This window comes from Clytia hemisphaerica, unplaced genomic scaffold (assembly GCF_902728285.1).
Source record: "Clytia hemisphaerica strain Z4C2 unplaced genomic scaffold, Clytia hemisphaerica genome assembly, whole genome shotgun sequence".
Lineage (NCBI taxonomy): Eukaryota > Metazoa > Cnidaria > Hydrozoa > Leptothecata > Clytiidae > Clytia > Clytia hemisphaerica.
In genome coordinates, this window is record NW_027103564.1 from 288,014 (window position 1) to 305,769 (window position 17,756).

Consider the following 17,756-nt stretch of genomic DNA (forward strand, 5'->3'; position numbering starts at 1 on the left):
AGCCCGTTCACAGCCTTAAAAAATATTTTTAAACAATACCTAATGCAGCATTTGAACTTTCAACAATAAGGGCGTCACCACCAGGAACGCAACGTTCTTTAATCATATTTTGTGTTTTGTCAAAACCGTCGATGGCTTTTTGAACTTGTGCTTTTACCTTAAAAAAAGAAATTGATGAATAAAATTAAATGGAACAAACAGAGTGGATTAAATTTTACCAAATACTAATCATAGCACTACATAGCGTCAACCCCCCAAAAATACAAATGAAAACCGGGAGCTAAAATACAGCCATTTATTTGAGGGGACCTGATATGTTTGCGGGGGCCTGGAATTTCAATGACAAAGCTGGGGGCTGACTATTTCTTCTATTATTTTTCTTTATATCACGACGTTTTTATCAAAAAAAAGAGAGAAAAACGATATTAAATCAAAAAATATTTTATACTAGGTATAGAGCTGCTTAAAAAACTTTTAATATTGGGGGGGGTCTAAATCTTTAGGGGGATCTATTTTTTGCCTGGGACCTAGACCTGGGCTGACCCTATGGCAGTGAATCACTCCAATCATCATAAATATTTCAAACATATAATTATTTTCTTTCTAGTCCTCGATTTCACAGACCATCGATTGATGGCTGGCCGAAATTGCTTATAACAGCACGTTACTATGATATTGCTTAGACTATTTTCCGATGTTCACATGCAAAAAATAAAAAAATGTGAAGTTAAAAAATGTCATATTGGAAATCTATTGAAGTTCCAGTTAGGAAAAAGAAATTAGTTTGGAAGGACTAACATAACATTGGGGAAAAATAGGATTTTAGAGTCCACAAATATCCAAGGAACTAAGAATTATGTTTGAGGTAGAGAGATGAGAAATACAATGTGAGAAAGTAAGAGATAGAGTGATTTTTTTTCAAATTTCAAGCAAAATCCCATCTTAGACCTTTTAAAGGTTAAAATGTGGCTCGAGAAGGGGGCCTCACAAAACTCTTACCTCCTTCACAAAGTACTCTGTCCTAATTCCACCCTGGTAAAAATTCTTGATAAGATCTGAAAAGATCGTTGAAGATCTTTCAAGATCTTTAACAAGTAAGAATCTTATAAAATTTGTGTAAGATCTTACAACGATTCTTAGGCAATCTTGAAAATGTCTTCCAACAAAAAGATCTTTAAAGATCTTGTAAAGAGATCGTTAAGAGTTGTCAAGATTCTTCCCTCATATTTATAATAAGATAATTATTATTTCTTATTAAGTTCTTAAGTAGAATCTTATGAAATCTTGAGCCATAAAATATTTTAAGATTCTTTGCGTAACTTGTAAAGTTTTTATAAAGCCACTTTCCAAATCTTAACTATCTATTATGTGCAAAGAAGCTTTAAGATTCTTAGTGGTTCTTATCAAGTTCGGGTTTGGTTATGATTGTTTTTCATAAGAAGGAGTCTTTTGACTCAAGGAGAGCAATCTCTTAGGATTGTATTTACAAAGCAGTTTTTGGTCAGCTTCGAAATACGGTAAGTGGTTTTTCTTTTTTGTCTTTATTATCATTGACTGTATTAATGAAATAATTGATTAATGGAAAGTATTTACGAGGTCATCAGTTGAATGCAGTGTCACTCGAGCGAAGCTTTCGGGGATAGTAGTAAGATTCCGTCAGCGACCGTAGTGCAGTGGTAGAGCATCCGTCTACGGTGCGCAAGGTTGTGGGTTCAACCCCCAGCCGGATCATACCAAAGATTCCCAAAATGGTACTTGATGCTCCTCTGCTTGATGCTCAGCAATTAAGAGAAGGATCAAGGGTAAGTGGAGCAATCCCTCCCCTACCTTCAGGTAGATAGCTATCGAAAGAGAAGCCTTCGGGTCGCCTCCGACTCACTTTTACTTAAGATTCCGTCAAGATCTTGAATCACTGTATGGAACAAGAATCTTATTCAAAACTTATAAAAGAGTCTTATCAGATCGTTAAAGATCTTGAAAGATCTTGGCACGTTCGTAGTAAGAAACTGAAAAAGAATAAGCAAAGTTTCTTGATAAGATCTTTTCAAGAACTTTTCAAGAATTTTTACCAGGGTGATCTTTAATATCATTTAAATATTCAAATCCTTTGTAAAGTTAAAAGAAATTTGTTGTCGTTTGTTAATTGAATCGGAGAGGGCTAACATGACTGTAAAAAAGGGGTAAAATCTTACTTCGTTTTTAGCTGCATCGCTTTCTCCGAATTGTTCTTTCAATAATTCAGTGTCCGATGCATTTTGATTGTTGACGTCCAATACATTCGCCGAAGCTTCCCCGACCTAAGGATAAGAGTAAGTGAATGAGTTTAAAGAGTGTAATTTTTGCAAAAAAATCATATATAACTTGGAGAGACAAAATTGATGAAAAAAAGTTACTCTCCTAACTGTAACTGTTTTTACTTTCGTACACTTAAAGAGACCCTGAAAGCTGAAAATAGAGAGTCATTTTTCTGACTTTTTGTCCAATACATTTGACATCCAATACATTCCTAAAGATTGGAGAATGGGGAATGGAACTTTTAAATCGACCTTTAGAGAGACTAAATATTTGCGAAAAATTGAAACTTGGAAGTCCCATTTTGACTGGTTGTGGATTTTTGTAGCCTTGAAAGCTGAAAATTTCCTTTCGAATTTGGATTCTATTCAACTATATCTTGCTCTGTTATTACATGTTAGATAAATAAACCAACCTTGCCCATGATATTGAGAACACCACCCAAAGCACCCAGAAAAGCATTATCGTCTTGTACATTGGCGATGACATCAAAGTAGCCATCAGCTGCATTCATCATTTTAGCTTGTGTGTCTTTCCCAATCTCGTTTGGATGTTCACAAATAGAGGCTAAAGTACCTGTTACTCGATTCAATGATTCGAGATCACTGACTGGCATGTTATCCATAACTGTGTCAGCTGCTTTTGCACGAAGCTGGGAAAAAAAAGAAACTTTATGTTCGACGAAAATACATTGGATTTTTGTGGCGCATCTTTTAGAATTTATCTCTTTTTGCTGGTGGAATACCGCGAATTAGCATGTGTTAATTACGAATCGAACAAAATTTCGGGATTCTTTTTTACAAGTTTAAAGATAATCGACTTTTAAAGTCGTTGAGAGTTTACTTTGATCGATTTAATCGCTTTTATACGATTTAAATGAAATTTCTAGGTTTATGTATTCTCACTTTTATCACATCTTTTGCTTAGAAGAACTAATGACTATTTGGTTATTAAATTATGAATCAATGAAAACCGTGAAAACGTAGAAAAATCGGCTAAAATTGATAAAAAAATATTCAAATATATATGGAATAAAACAGCCGTAATGACGGCTGCAAACTCCGGTAATTGTCATTTTTGAATAGCGAACCATTATGCAAACATCTTTATCGTGGCCAGCCTTTCTTGATATATCTAACATAAAATTTAAAGGAGTATATCCTAGTAAGTGCGAACGCAAACGCAAACCAAATCAGGAAATCAAACCGGAAAGATCAGGAAATCGAACCCCACTATCGCAATTAATCGGATTTACGCACAATTACAAATGAAAAACACTGATTTTAAGAAACTCCTTGACCGGAGTTTAATAAATAGTCTATGTGCCCAAATGGTTTTATTGAGTTGAAATCTCGCGCACTTTATCATGGTGATAACGAAGTTATAAAAGACATAACCAATCGAAATATTTCGAAATTAATATTTTTTTGCTCCTTTTACACCGGTTCTTATAAGAAAATACATAACGCCGATTTCGGGTGAAAATCCATAGATTAAATAAAAATTTATTTAGTAATCTTTAAAAACAAACCTCCATTCTCTTAGACTGTTCATCTTTGAGCGCATTCTTTTCGGTTGCCGTCATATTGGAACTATTAGACGGTGCAGAGCTTCCTGTAGCCTCGTTCACCAGAGATACGAAACCAGCCACAACATTATTCAATGAATCTGCATCTTTGCTTTGAATGAGTTCTCCAATAACTGATGTTGATGAATCGAAGCTGTCGGTTACATCAGTGATGATGCTATCAATCTGCTCGGGCTTTGTCACCTTGAAAAAAAAATGACCATTTTGCTTCAGATATTGAGAAGATTGTGTTTGCGACGCAGTGGTTTTATGTTTTGGTTGAAAGTATTGGCTAGTCTATAAATTTTAGGCGTGTTCAAATTTGAGAAAATTTTGAGGCAAAAAAGATCGGTTACGCAATATTTAGGTTTTGGCAAGGACTTGAGCTAAGAAAGGATCGATTACATAGCGTTTAAGATTTGGTCTAAAAGATTTGCCATCCTCATCTTAACATATAACTTTCAATAGTTGACATATAGTTGACATATAACACAGCGTGTTTCAACAACTTTCACCGACAGTTATTTGGACCGTTTATGTATGTTATAGATGAGCGATGAAATGTAACGAAGTGTTTGATTTTTAACAAAGTTAAGTCCTAGAATGAACCGACTACACTGACCTCCTGGCCTGAAAAGCGGTAAACAACAGAAGACATCTTACTGTATCCCAACGATGGTATTTTTTACCGGAAATGAGCTTTCTTGCTTTTAAACATCAACAAAACATAAATTGTCTCTTACCGTGACGTTAAAAGATACCGTCGTTTTGCTGTCATGCCGATCACTGACGTCGATATAAATAGTCAAACTGCCGTCCTTACTCGATGGAAGCGGTAATTGTGACGTGTAGCTATTCTTTTCTGTCCCATCCTTTATTGGAGCTCTAACATTGTTTTGTTTGGTGTAATAAGAATATTTCATGGGCTGGTGCTGATCCGTCCAGTCTTTGCAGGTAATGGTAAACTTGTCGACAGCCGCTACCCCTGTCTTAGGGTTGATATCGCAATTTCCTAAAATATAAATTTACATTTAAAATTGAGTGCTAAATTTTCTTACTTAAAATATATTTTGAAGGGTAGATGGAGATGGAGAAAATGAAATTTTAATTTCCTCAACAGTTAATAACAAAATTCAGCGTTCCTACATTACAGGATAGTAAAATTCTGCACAAATGTTAATTTCGCGAGTATATTCATGCAATTATTCAAACGCCCTCGTCAGCTAAATATGTTTTTATCCGTTTTTATGGCTAAAGGCGGGAAATCTCTGCACAAAGGAAATATCGCTTATAGACCGATTCCCCGTGACGTCATTTTCAACCACGACCAGTCATTTTTCTAAGGAATGACAGCAAGAATATGTACAGGTGATCTACTAACACCTTGCTACTTAGCTCCAAGGGTTAAAATATTTTCCGTTCAAACCAGCGCATAGTTTTGTGTTTGTTTTTATTTTGTGAGGTGAAATTTATGTCAGTTAGAAACAGGCAGCTTGAAATTTGGTTGAAGATAGTTCCAAACTGGATTTTTTCGAGTCTATCAAGCATTCTCTATAAGGAGCACCAATCCGTTAGTTAATGTCAGCAGGTAAATTAGAATTTGTGTTTTTAACCCCTCTCTGTTACTAAAAATAGAAACATGGTGGTAAAAATCCAGGCTTTTTCGAGTGCTTCCGTTATAAAATATGAAGTCATATTAACTTAAGCATATCAATAATTTGGAACGTTAAATGGACGTTGTTTTGATGATCAGTGGCAAGGAGATGTGAATGAAGTTGACTCTCGCTAATTCGAACTCGAGCGGAGAATCAATCTTATTTCCTCGAATTACAGAGAGGTTTGAATTAAAGTTAGTATTCTAAGTGAGTTTCTCCTTGACGGGGACTAGGAATAAGTTCGAGTTTATAGAAAAGGTTCGAATAATGTGGAAGTTGGAATAAGCGAGAGTCTACTGTGAACTTACCATTTTTCGGAGATTCATTGACCAAAAAGCGAAAGGACGATTCCCCATAAATATCAGCCGTTCGATGGGCACGGAATTTCACTAAGTACCATTGATTTGGTTGATAGCGATCGGGCGAAACACCGTAAAACAAATTTGATAGTCCAGTGGTTACCAGACTTCCAAGTTCTTCATCGGTGAGCTGTAAAGTAAGAAAATTAATGAAATTACAGAACAGGAGCCCAGATTCAATAAGCGGCAACCCCGGGGGGGGGGGGTGTCTGGGTTTGCGGACTGACGGTATGTGCGGGCCAAAAATTGGCTTTTAAAATTGCACCCTTACAGTGCAGCAAAAATCAGTGAAAATCATACCCTTAGAATGCATTTTCCCCCAAATTTTCGATCCCTTTCGTGCAAAAAATGGTCAAAATTCTAGCATTTTTGGTCAAAATATCTAGATTTTTCAAGAATTTTCTGAAATTTCTACCCTTACAGTGCATCTCTAGTTTTTCCGACCCTTACAGTGCATTTTAAACATATTGGAAAAGGTACCCTTAGGACCCGCACATACCCGTCGGTCCTTTTGCCCAGCTGCCCCCCCCCCCCCGGGGCGGCAACGGATACTTCTTTTATTTAGTCATTTTGAAAATTAATCTTTTGTACGCAAAGATAACATTAACGCTTTAGGCCTGAGTAACCTGCATCCACGTTATGAAAAGCTCATACTTTCATACTGTAGTTTTTAAACTAGTAGTAATATATGAGTAGATAGACGGCAATATCTTAAATTTGCAGAGTATGATGCTTCCTTCACTTCGTTAGATAACAGATAGACTGGAGTCGTTTATAATACGTGTAACACAGTAGTATAGGCGTTATATGATAATACGATTATTGTTACGGAATTTAGTTTGTATAAATCAAAATTTGTTCCCTTCATTACTCTTAGTTTTAGTTTTAATATGTCTGAATTAGTTGTCTAGCTTGCTAGATTAGATAACACATCTCTTTATCTCGGTTACTTAATATTCTGCTCAAATGTTTGCCTGCTTTTGGAAGACTACTGTAGGATGGTTAAGCTTTCTTATTGTCGACTAAACTTTCCAACTACCTAACTAAGACCAACGCTCTGGATAGGCACAAAAGAAACTTCAACTTGTTAACCAATCAAACCATTGTGGTCTTGTCTACCCACTTGTATAATTAATTATTTCCGATATGCAAGAAAAAACAGCGGCAAGGTCCCGGAAATGTGCCAGGAATGTTTCCCCGGGAATGAGAAAGTTTGCCATCCTTCGGTACAAAACGAGCAAAAATTGACTTTGGACCGTTAGGCTATAGGCCATTTCACAGTCGCAAAACGTAATGGGTAATCAGGACCACTGCACGCTAATGACGACTTGCTATTGGTCCAAAGTTTTGAAAATTTTTGAACATTTTTTCGTCTAACCAATGGGAAACCGTTATCGGGGTGCAATCAGTCCTGATTACCCATGATCCATTTCGACTGTGAAATGGCCTATGTAATGGAGTACTTTATCGATTCTGAATTACCTGGACGCAATCAGATGACAATTCATCAGTACATCTGGAAAGACTCCACTTGAAATAAATGTTCGCCTTGTTGGTAGAGTCAACTTCTGCTTCCAATTTGTGTGTTTGATCTGGATTGATATATTTCTGGAATGTTCCGCCTTTTGTCATTGGCCTGGAAATGAATTGGGATTTTATAGGATTACTTTATCTGTTAGATGTTATTTTCTATTCGATTTACAGGGAAAAAGTGCGCTATTCTTCTATTCATCGAAAATGATTTGGAAGAAAAAAAGGAAATACCTATTTTTGGTCCAGCGCGCAGCAGAATGGACCTTTAAAAAGCAACTGATCGAAAAGATTTTGTCTTTGTCGGGGCCTGTGCGCGCAATAAATTAACAAGTTCAGGCTAAACCAACCGCCGATCTAGAATTTTTGCCCCGCCTACCCACGCGATGTTTGACTTATGTTTTGGATTGAATTGGTAGTAGAGTCAAATTTCCCGGTTAGATTAAAGGGTTGTTTCAGGTAGGGTTAGGGCTAGGGTTGGGGATGGGAGTTAACCCCTGGTTAGGGTTTTAGCCCCCGGGTAGAGTTTGGAGTAAATACCATGTTTATAAGCAACTTTAATCTCCTCAATGCAGTTGTGACTCGATGGCCGAGTTGTTAAGGTGCTGGCGTTCTAATCATAGGTGCTTTGTATATAGTGGGTCCGAATCCCATCAGCGGCAAAAGTTTCGAAATTTCGGGAAATGCATCAAAAACTTTCAATTTCAAACTTAGCAATACAAAGAAAGTGTCAAAGAATAGAAGCTCAGAGTGGAGGATGGGAAGGAAATCTTTTTGCTGTACGAAACGACATTCGGTTATTGCCACGTCAGCTGGACCTTCACGCCGCTCCGGCTTCTTGTCTTGACTTTGATATCACAAATTGATAAAAAGTGATTAACAATAGATTACAATTGTCTCTCTAATTCGATCTTCCAGGGACCAAGAATTTCTTCCAATAATAGAAAGATTCGAAATAAAGAGTATTAAACACTGCTTTCTTGCTGACGGGGCCAATGTTTAGTTTGAATTGCAGAAAGTTTCAAACTGTAGAGGCTCGAAATAAAGATAGGTATCATAGGTATTATACACAGATAAGTTGGTTTAAAATATGGCAGGGACTCCAAATGTTTTTTATAGTTTTATTTCTTTACCAGTTTACAGCGTATTGGTGCTAGGATCCACTTGGTACAGGGTATACACCCTCATAAGCGGGATCCAATACGATTTCCCAGTGTGTACTTACTTAATTTTGCAGCTTGGTGGGTTTCCAGGTATAACTTTTAGTTTTTGGTAAACAATTTTGATTCTCGGTTCATCAGCAGGGAGTTCTGATCGAGCATAAACAATGATTTCATAACTGAAATATAACAATTTATAATAAACTTCAAAATTGGACTTTTGAGATTATTTGTTAGTTGATTTTAAAGACTAAAACAACGTGCTAGAATAATACACAGTATACTTTGTACCAGAGTGTGTCTCACGTTTATCGTTTCCTAGTACGGCAATGAATTTTGAAATAAGCCGTAGATACTGGGTTTGTGATGTTCAGACAAAATATGCAGTGGAGTTTCCATAACATAGACGGGGAACACAAATTTGTTCGAATTATGGAAATATCGATTGTGGAGTTTAGTTCATAAGGTATTGTTAACTGACTGAAGGGACCAAAAAGCTTGTTTGAGTTAAGAAGATATTAGAGTTATAAAGGTTCGAATACACCTTTTCGACCTTAGTCGCGCGGTCAGGCGCGTGCCACTTCATTATTTAAATGTCCCCCTAAACTTGATCCAATTTTTACAAATTTTTCTAATATTTCCATTGCCCACACAAGCGTGTTTGAGGAAATTATGTATTTTAAGAAGATTCCGAACCTGATGTTTAGTGGGACGAAATTGCTTTTCAATGTTACTATTCCATGTTTATCTTGACGTAAAATACCAGGGTTAGTGCCGTAACAACCACCTTTGTTATTAACCTGAAAAGAAAGGATCACAATTGGAAGTTGGATCCATTAGCAATTTCACAGTCGCAAAGCGTAATGGGTAATCAAGACCACTACGCGCTAATGAATACTTAATATTGGTCCAAAGTTTTGAAAACATTCGAAGATTTTTTAGTATAGCCAACAGAAAGCCGTTATGGAGGCGCAATCAGTCCTGATTACCCATGATCCATTTCGACTGCGCAATGGCCTATCCTTAAAAGTCATTACAACAGTATTATTCTTGATCTTGATATGCTTTAGTTAAGATTACGTCATTTTAATTAATGATCAATTGCAACAGTCAGGAGCAACTTCAAATTAGCCCATCATCTCGAAAAATCTCGAAAAAAAATGCGACTATTAATATTTCGCTCAAAATCTTCATTAAAGGCTTATTTTCCAATTCTGGGCTAAATAGACGATTTTTCGAGATAATAGGTTAATCTGAAGTTCTTCCTGACGGTAAAAAACCTACAACAGTATTCTTGAAGATTACATCATTTTTTGTCTTACATTAATGATCATTGAATGAAGCGCCTAACGATCAACTCTATTTTTATTTGTCACTCTGAAGCTTTGGATTTCAAAAAAAGATTGAAAATTTTCCTTTAGAAAAAGTGCGATGTGAAGAATAATATCGAGCTTGAAAATTCATGATATTCATGACGTAATGTTTTCTACAAAATACCCCGGTTTTAGCCAGTAGTGGCAAAATTAAACTAGACAAAAGTTGCATAAAATTGCCACTACTGGCTAAAACCGGGGTCTTTCCGTAGAAAACATTATATCATGAACATCATGAATATCATGAATAGGCTTTTACTCATCATCTAGCAAAAAGGAAGTATATCTATAGAGGTCTGCGATTTAGACTAGCTGGAAAAGAACTTACGTCTGTTATGGGAACAGGAGAAGGTTCAGTAATTGTCAATTGCAAGATACTTGATAAGTTCAAATTCATCTGTGGGTCATTCTCACGTCGACAAAGAATATAGTAAGTCAAACTGTCACCGTTGCCAACATCAGGATCAAAACTCTTGGTCACATCAATCATATACTGAAACAAACGTATATGAAATTATTAAAGGAAAAATTGAATTGTTGTATTTGCAGACGGATGTTGCGTTTTTGGTTCAACCCCAGCTGACACACAACGTCGTTTCAAAGTTTATCTAATGTTCATAACGTCCATATAACGTTAGATGAACGTTGAAACAACGTTGTGTGCCAGCTGGGACAGTTGACCCGGACAGTTAACTCGCTCTAATTTGAACTTGAATGCGGAGAATTTTAGTAGTTCGAATTACAGAGAGATTAGAATTATAGAAAGAATTTTACGAAGGTTTCTCCTTGACGGGGACAGAAAAATTAGCTCGAAAGATTCGAATAATTGAAGTTCGAATTAGCTAGAGCCAATTAATTGTATTAGCACTTCTCCAACAAAAAAGTCTTGGCTCTGACTCTTTTCTGCTATACTGAAGCTATCGCTATCATAACAAGTAATACTTTAATGGACCTACCTATTTATAAAACGAATAATTAGAATTTAATGGAAGTAATGTATAATTTTAAATTTCGATTTATATATCTATTGGAACGGAGAAAGCAATTAAGAAACGCATCGATGTTTAACGGTGAAAGAAAAATAATATCGTCACTTTAATCAATCATTCATCTCGAGAAAATCTCAAAAAACCGCTTTTTTCGGGACATTTCCGGTTCTAGCGGCCGGAAAAATTTCTTTTTCGAAAATTGGGCTCTGTCACATTTTGGGCATTGCCATTTTACATCATTGTGCAAAAAATCATGAAAATCTGTCGAGTATAAGTTGAAAAAATGAAGGAAAACCGTTTTACGCCGGTTTTCGGCTGTTCCGGCGATTTTAAGGAGTTCCGGATTCAAAGGATGATTTTTTTGGAAATCAAACGATGCTAAGTTTTGGGCATCATCATAAAGAACATTTTTCTGTAAAGAAACAATTAAATAAGTTGAAAAAATGTGACGGAAATGTGAAAAAACGAAGATTTCCGGCACATTTCCGGTTCTACAGACCGGAAAAAAATTTTTTTCGGCAAACGGTTTTCGACACCTTTTCGGCAGTACTAATGTGCATCTATGTGCAAAAATCGCAAAAAACTAATGAGAAAATCTCGAGAAAATCTCAAAAAACCGCTTTTTTCGGGACATTTCCGGTTCTAGCGGCCGGAAAAATTTCTTTTTCGAAAAGTGGGCTCTGTCACATTTTGGGCATTGCCATTTTACATCATTGTGCAAAAAATCATGAAAATCTGTCGAGTATAAGTTGAAAAAATGAAGAAAAACAGTTTTACGCCGGTTTTCGGCTGTTCCGGCGATTTTTAAGGAGTTCCGGATTCAAAGGATGATTTTTTTGGAAATCAAACAATGCTAAGTTTTGGGCATCATCATAAAGAACATTTTTCTGTAAAGAAACAATTAAACAAGTTGAAAAAATGTGACGGAAATGTGAAAAAAAACGACGATTTCCGGCACATTTCCGGTTCTACAGACCGGAAAAAATTTTTTTTCGGCAAACGGTTTTCGACACCTTTTCGGCAGTACTAATGTGCATCTATGTGCAAAAAATCGCAAAAAACTAATGATAAAATCTCGAGAAAATCTCAAAAAACCGCTTTTTTCGGGACATTTCCGGTTCTACCGGCCGGAAAATTTTTTTTTTCGAAAATCGGGCTCCGTCACATTCGAGGGTTTATAGTAATGCACCTTTGTGCAAAAAATCAGAAAAATTGAACGAGCCAATCTCGAGAAAAGTTGGTAACTAACGAACGAACGAACTAACTAACTAACTAACGAACACGGGTTAATTTATAGGACCTCCACCCCACCGGGGTAGGTCCAAAAATCAGTAAGATTAGATTCAGCGAACGGATTTTCGTCTCCAGGTTTTCGGGCTACAAAAAACTACCTTTCAACAATAGTAATTAAGAATAATTACAAAAAATACTTCTAAAACAAATGCGTATTTTCAATGGGTGATCTATTTTTTTATTCAAGATTTTCACATTACACAAAGTGTCCCGAAAAATGTACCAAGTCTAAACACAACTCTGAGTCAAAGGTTTTTATGCGTATATTCACAAAGTTGTGTTTTGAATTTTCCCTTCTTTCCTTTCGATATTTTATAGACGTGCATTTTTGAAACAAGGGATAATGTTATCAAGAGGGGATCAAGAGCTATCGATTGATACGTTTAATACCTGTGTAATGGAGTCCTTTCTCATAACACACACAAAAAACTTTTTCTACTCAATAATGTGTTCAAGCTCAATACTTTTTTTCCGGACACCCTGTAGTATAAAACTTACATCAGTTTCGGAAGGGATTTGTACAAATTCTCCTCCTTCGATTTCCACTGATAACGGAGTCGACGTGATCTCAAAATATCCACAAGCTTCATCATAAAACTTCGGTTCAACTGTCATTGAAGTCTTAGCACAAATGTGATATTTACCATAATCCAAAGAACCAGATTTCAGGTCCAAATACAACAAGTCTAACGGAACAAGATCGTTTAAGGTAACAACTTGGTCATATAATTCACCATTTTTGATGATCCATTGTGTACTTGTGGTGTTGGAAGCAGCGCAATTAATGTTGATATCAATTTCGATTTTGACGTTTTCACTTTTTTGGTATTGTTTGCGATCTCTTTCCTCTGCAGTTACACCTAAGAACAAATACATAAACTCGCTAAGTATTACCTTATCGTGGAAGGAAATATTGAGTGAAAGTGACAAAAGTTTTGAGAGGAAAACGAAGTCTTTCTTTTTCCTCCTCGACTAATTAAAAACATGAATTTTTTCCCCCGATAAGCCAATGTCACCCAGAATGCTACTAGTGACGTCATCAAGTCGGGTTGGGCAACAATTTATTTTTTTGAAAATATTCCAAATCTGATAGTACCAGCGGAAAGAGTATGAAATTTCTGATGAAATCGAGGTGTGAAACATGCCTTGGAAATGTTTCAATCATAGTCTTTTAATGAAGTCATCAAAAGCCTTTCCATAGGTAAAACTTAAAAGAAGAAAACCACTGATTCTATCAGCTGTAAAATCGCCTTGACAGCAAAACACCTTCTCGAATTATCCTTAAGTGTGCTAGCTTATTTCTCAAATTATAATTTGTAACTTACCTAATAATTGTAAAGTGGGTGATTGGCAAACAACATTCAAAATGGAGACGGTGAGATTCTCCACCTGGTGATGAACGTCATTAAATGCAATCAATTGAGCAATATAATCACCAGAGCTGGCGTAAGTATGAGTCGCCACAAAAGTGTTGGTAGTATCAAAATCTAACGTCTCAATCTCTACTGTTGTTAAGCCTGCAATGAGATTGTATCGGCTTACACAATAATTTGGAGCGGATGCAGATGGCTTGTAGACTTTGACGATTCCATCACCAGTGTTGAAAGCAATACAGCTGTTTGGATCAGTATTATTGACTGTCATCTCGAAGATGGATTCTTGACCGATAGATTGTCCTTTGTCGTACTTAGCTTGCAATTTGAGTCCTGGTTTTGTACATTTTTCAATGATTGGTGATTCGTAAGGGAGAACCTTAAAGAAGGAAATTTTGGGGAAATTTAATTTAACTGATGACTGAAGAGGACTTCTAAAGGATATTCAATTTTCGATTGCCTGGAACAGATAAATTTGACGGGTTGTAGAAATCTTTTAAAGCTATAAGTCGTACTCAGAGGTCTTCAAAATTTATAACGAGAGTGAGAAGGCATGAATTAGGGGAATAAATGAAATAAATTAAATATTAGGCAGGAATTTAATATGGCGGATGGTGCAAAAAACAATTTGCTGGAATTTCAATTAAATCTACAATCATATTATTTCTTTGAGGTACCTGTTCTCCAGTGATTTGTACATGAATTCGGTAACATTTGGTTGGGTTCGGTGGTTCATATTGATATTCACTTTTGGTGGAAATAAAGTGGTCTAGTTCTCCAGAACTGTGATCAACAAACACTTCCATTTGATAGTCTACGTTTGGTGCTTTTGTATAGGTAGTTTTGACAGTCAAATTGTGATACCCATCCACAAAGCTTCCTGTAATATAATAAAAAGAAAGTTGTTTTGACAAAATAGCTGCCTAAAAACTAAGAAACATCTAAGAAACATGCTGAGGCTAGAAATGAGAAAATAACATTTTCTAATTCGGTTTTTTTAAGAACCTTCCAATAAAAACAAATGTTTTTTTTTCTTTGCATGGAAAATAGGCTGATTTATGTCAAAAAGTTTGGAAACATGTAAGAAACATTTAAGGCTCAAAAGACCGATTTCTTAAGAAACATTGAGGCTGCTTGGTAACAATAATTTCTTTAAAAAAACGTGTAGCCTAGTTAACAAAGCTCGTATTCACAAGGCTAAGATATTTTTTATATTTACGGATTTTAAGTTTGCCTTGGCGCATTGTTATTCAGTCACTGCTTACCATCAGATTTATCCTAGTGACTGAATCAAACTAGCTTAGATTTCTAGACTACCTTTGATTAAGGGCTCTTGTTAAAGACATGATTTTATTCTAGGGCTCTTGTTAAAGACATGATTTTAATCTAGAAATCGAATGAAAATACAATAAAAACAATCAACGATTTTGCTTTGAATGGTTTAAACCGAGAAAAATCCTCTCTCAGCCAAAGCAATACAGTCCATCAGGGGAGATTAGGTTTGGCAAACTTATATAAATTTTACATTATATGTCTATAAAAAATATGAGGACATACCTGTGCTGGGAATGAACGATTTCTTGGATGAATAGACATCAAAAACTGGTATCACCCAGTACCTCGAGATCAATTGAACATATTCAGTTCCCGTATTAAAGGCAATTTCTATTCTGGTGATTTCACCAGCCTCTTGAACAATCTGATGGATGGAGTATTCGATTCTGAATGTACCTAAGTTGGCTAAGTCATGTATCACTACATCATCATCAAGTATTTCTTCAGTATTGTTGGGGAATTTTCGGAAGATTTTTGCGTATTTGATATCTGTGAAAAAAATATATCAGATAATGATATGTTGATTATTTATACGCGATTTATAAATTATATCGTTTTTTTTTCTCGAATTCATCAATATGTGATATGATATGAATAGAAAATACGTAGAGGGTTTGACTTTTACGGTGTGACTGGATTGACCCTATTTTAGTACGGTATTACGAAAAAAAGAGACGGGAAAACGGTATCTTAAAATCAGACGGTGACGGTATTTCGAACCCCTACAAAAAACGTTTTAGTTCACAAAAAAATTCGACAAAAATGAAAACTACTGTACTACTGTAAGCTGTACTAAGTAGGCAATTTTGAAACTGGATACACTTCCTATTAAATGGGAATCCCGATCCCGATCCAGTCAATTAGTAAGAGATTAGTATTCTTACCGGGTTGGTAATTCGATGGGATAGAAGTCCCTGGTAGAATCTCAACGTCCACCCATGGAAAGGATGGTGATGCACTAGTCATTCCACCACCAATCATACCAAACATATCCTTCGCATTGTCAGAATCCATCGCGTTGGCAAAAATCAAACCATTCTTATTTGAGCAATTCATATTAAAAGTCGGATAAAGAATCTTATCAATTCTTAAAGTGAATTTCAAGGTGATTTGGTCACATTCGAAAAAGGCATACAATGATGGATCAGAGTCGCACGATATTTGTGCGATCGTGATAGTATTATCGTGATTGAGTACACGACACTGCACGATATTATCGGTGACACCACCTGCGATTTCACTAACGATGTCAATTGTTTCATCTTGGCTATTACTCATAATGGTCGAACTCAATTCTGTTAAAGCAGCCTGAAAAAACCATTAGAATGCTGGAATAAATAATTTGATAACTCAGGCAAAATATTTGCTTGTGAAAGCAAAATTACACGTCCCTGACGGAACTAAAAGTTTAAACGAAGAAAATAGATCAGATTTTTTATATTTTGCAGAACTTTAGGGTAGGTAAGTAAGTATATTCATCTGGTTGCTGTTGGCAGATCTGGGAGTGAGGGAATCTATCCCCTTTTTTATTTGCGCTAGACCTGGGGAGTTCGAATGCTGAGACGGAGTGCCACACCTACTCTCAGCTCCCATTATCTTACCGCCAAGATCAGATTACCAAATTTAAGATACTCATTCTCATTTCGAGTTTGCGGTGATCGGGGATTGAATTTTAAGGCGAATGCTCTACTGACTGAGCTACCCGAGCACTTTAGGATGGAAAAGCTTTTTTCCGATACTTCACGGAGACAGATATTCGTTTTGAACATTGTTTAATAATGTTTTAACCTCTTGTTCTGGAGTGATTTCAGGCGCTAGTGTAATTGTTGTGGTGGGCGGAAGGGTGGTTGTTGTTGTAGTGGTTGGCGTTGTAGTGGTTGGTGTTGTAGTAGTTGTGGTGGTCGTTGTCGTTGTTGTAGTGGTCGTTGTCGTTGGTTCTAAAACGAAATGAGAATGTAACAAGCAGTATCTCGAATAAATCTTCCTTCTAAGAAAATTTAGAAAAAAAGTTACATGCCGAATGAATCTTCCTGAAGATGAAAATTAGATAGCAATAAGGAGAAAAGTGATGAAAACAATCAGTCAGAAGATATAGCGTTTAGTGAAAATGAATAACACATTAAATTTCATCATTGATTGTTGATGGGGGAGAGGGAAGGGGGGTAGGTCAAATAGAAATAGAAAGATCTGGTTGCAGAAGTCAGTTTTATTGACAATTGAATCATGTTTGATGGTGGGTATTGTTATCAATAACAATTTTGTGTAAAAAAAACAAGAAAATGTCTAGTGAAAATCTGCAAAAACGGTGATTTCCGGCATATTTCAGAAAAAACTTTTTCTCAAAAATCGGACTCTGCCATGTTTTGGGCATTGCTAATACGTATCTTTGTGCAAAAAGTCAGAAAAAACTTATGATGAAATCTCGAGAAAATGCCAAAAAAACGGTTGTTCAGGCATATTTCCGGGATTTTCGGCCGGAAAAGCTTTTTGTAATAATTGGGCTCCATCACATTTTGGGCATTGTCATTTTGCATCTTTGTGCCAAAAATCAGAAAAATCTAATGAGCTAATCTCGAGAAAAGCTGGTAACAGACAGACGAACGAACGAACGGACGGACGGACGGACAAGGTTAATTTATAGGACCTCCATGGAGGTAAAAATTGTCTTGAGTTACTTTAAGATCTACTGTTTTATAAACAAGTATATTTTCCGTCCACCTTCCATAAATATTTTCTCCTAAAAGTTTTAGATTAACTGCGTCTAGCATAATCCGAACGAATTCCCGTTGTGGACAGTAGAAAAATCACTGATGATGTGAATGTTGTGAGT

The 17,756-nt window shown here is 36.1% G+C and overlaps 1 protein-coding gene across 1 annotated transcript in view; it reads right to left on the reverse strand.

Moving 5' to 3' along the window:
* The window catches only part of LOC136800879 (polycystin family receptor for egg jelly-like), a 61,957-nt gene that overhangs the window by 20,583 nt on the left and 23,618 nt on the right, over positions 1 to 17,756 (reverse strand). The window contains exons 13-28 of the mRNA XM_067057489.1: positions 16,715 to 16,863; positions 15,811 to 16,234; positions 15,149 to 15,415; positions 14,269 to 14,471; positions 13,544 to 13,970; positions 12,717 to 13,078; positions 10,265 to 10,429; positions 9,260 to 9,363; positions 8,629 to 8,742; positions 7,356 to 7,509; positions 5,823 to 6,003; positions 4,603 to 4,871; positions 3,824 to 4,063; positions 2,708 to 2,944; positions 2,193 to 2,297; positions 40 to 157 (exon numbers count right to left, since the gene is read on the reverse strand). Coding sequence (XP_066913590.1) covers positions 40 to 157; positions 2,193 to 2,297; positions 2,708 to 2,944; positions 3,824 to 4,063; positions 4,603 to 4,871; positions 5,823 to 6,003; positions 7,356 to 7,509; positions 8,629 to 8,742; positions 9,260 to 9,363; positions 10,265 to 10,429; positions 12,717 to 13,078; positions 13,544 to 13,970; positions 14,269 to 14,471; positions 15,149 to 15,415; positions 15,811 to 16,234; positions 16,715 to 16,863 — 3,519 coding nt within the window. The remainder of the gene's footprint in view (positions 1 to 39; positions 158 to 2,192; positions 2,298 to 2,707; positions 2,945 to 3,823; positions 4,064 to 4,602; positions 4,872 to 5,822; positions 6,004 to 7,355; positions 7,510 to 8,628; positions 8,743 to 9,259; positions 9,364 to 10,264; positions 10,430 to 12,716; positions 13,079 to 13,543; positions 13,971 to 14,268; positions 14,472 to 15,148; positions 15,416 to 15,810; positions 16,235 to 16,714; positions 16,864 to 17,756) is intronic.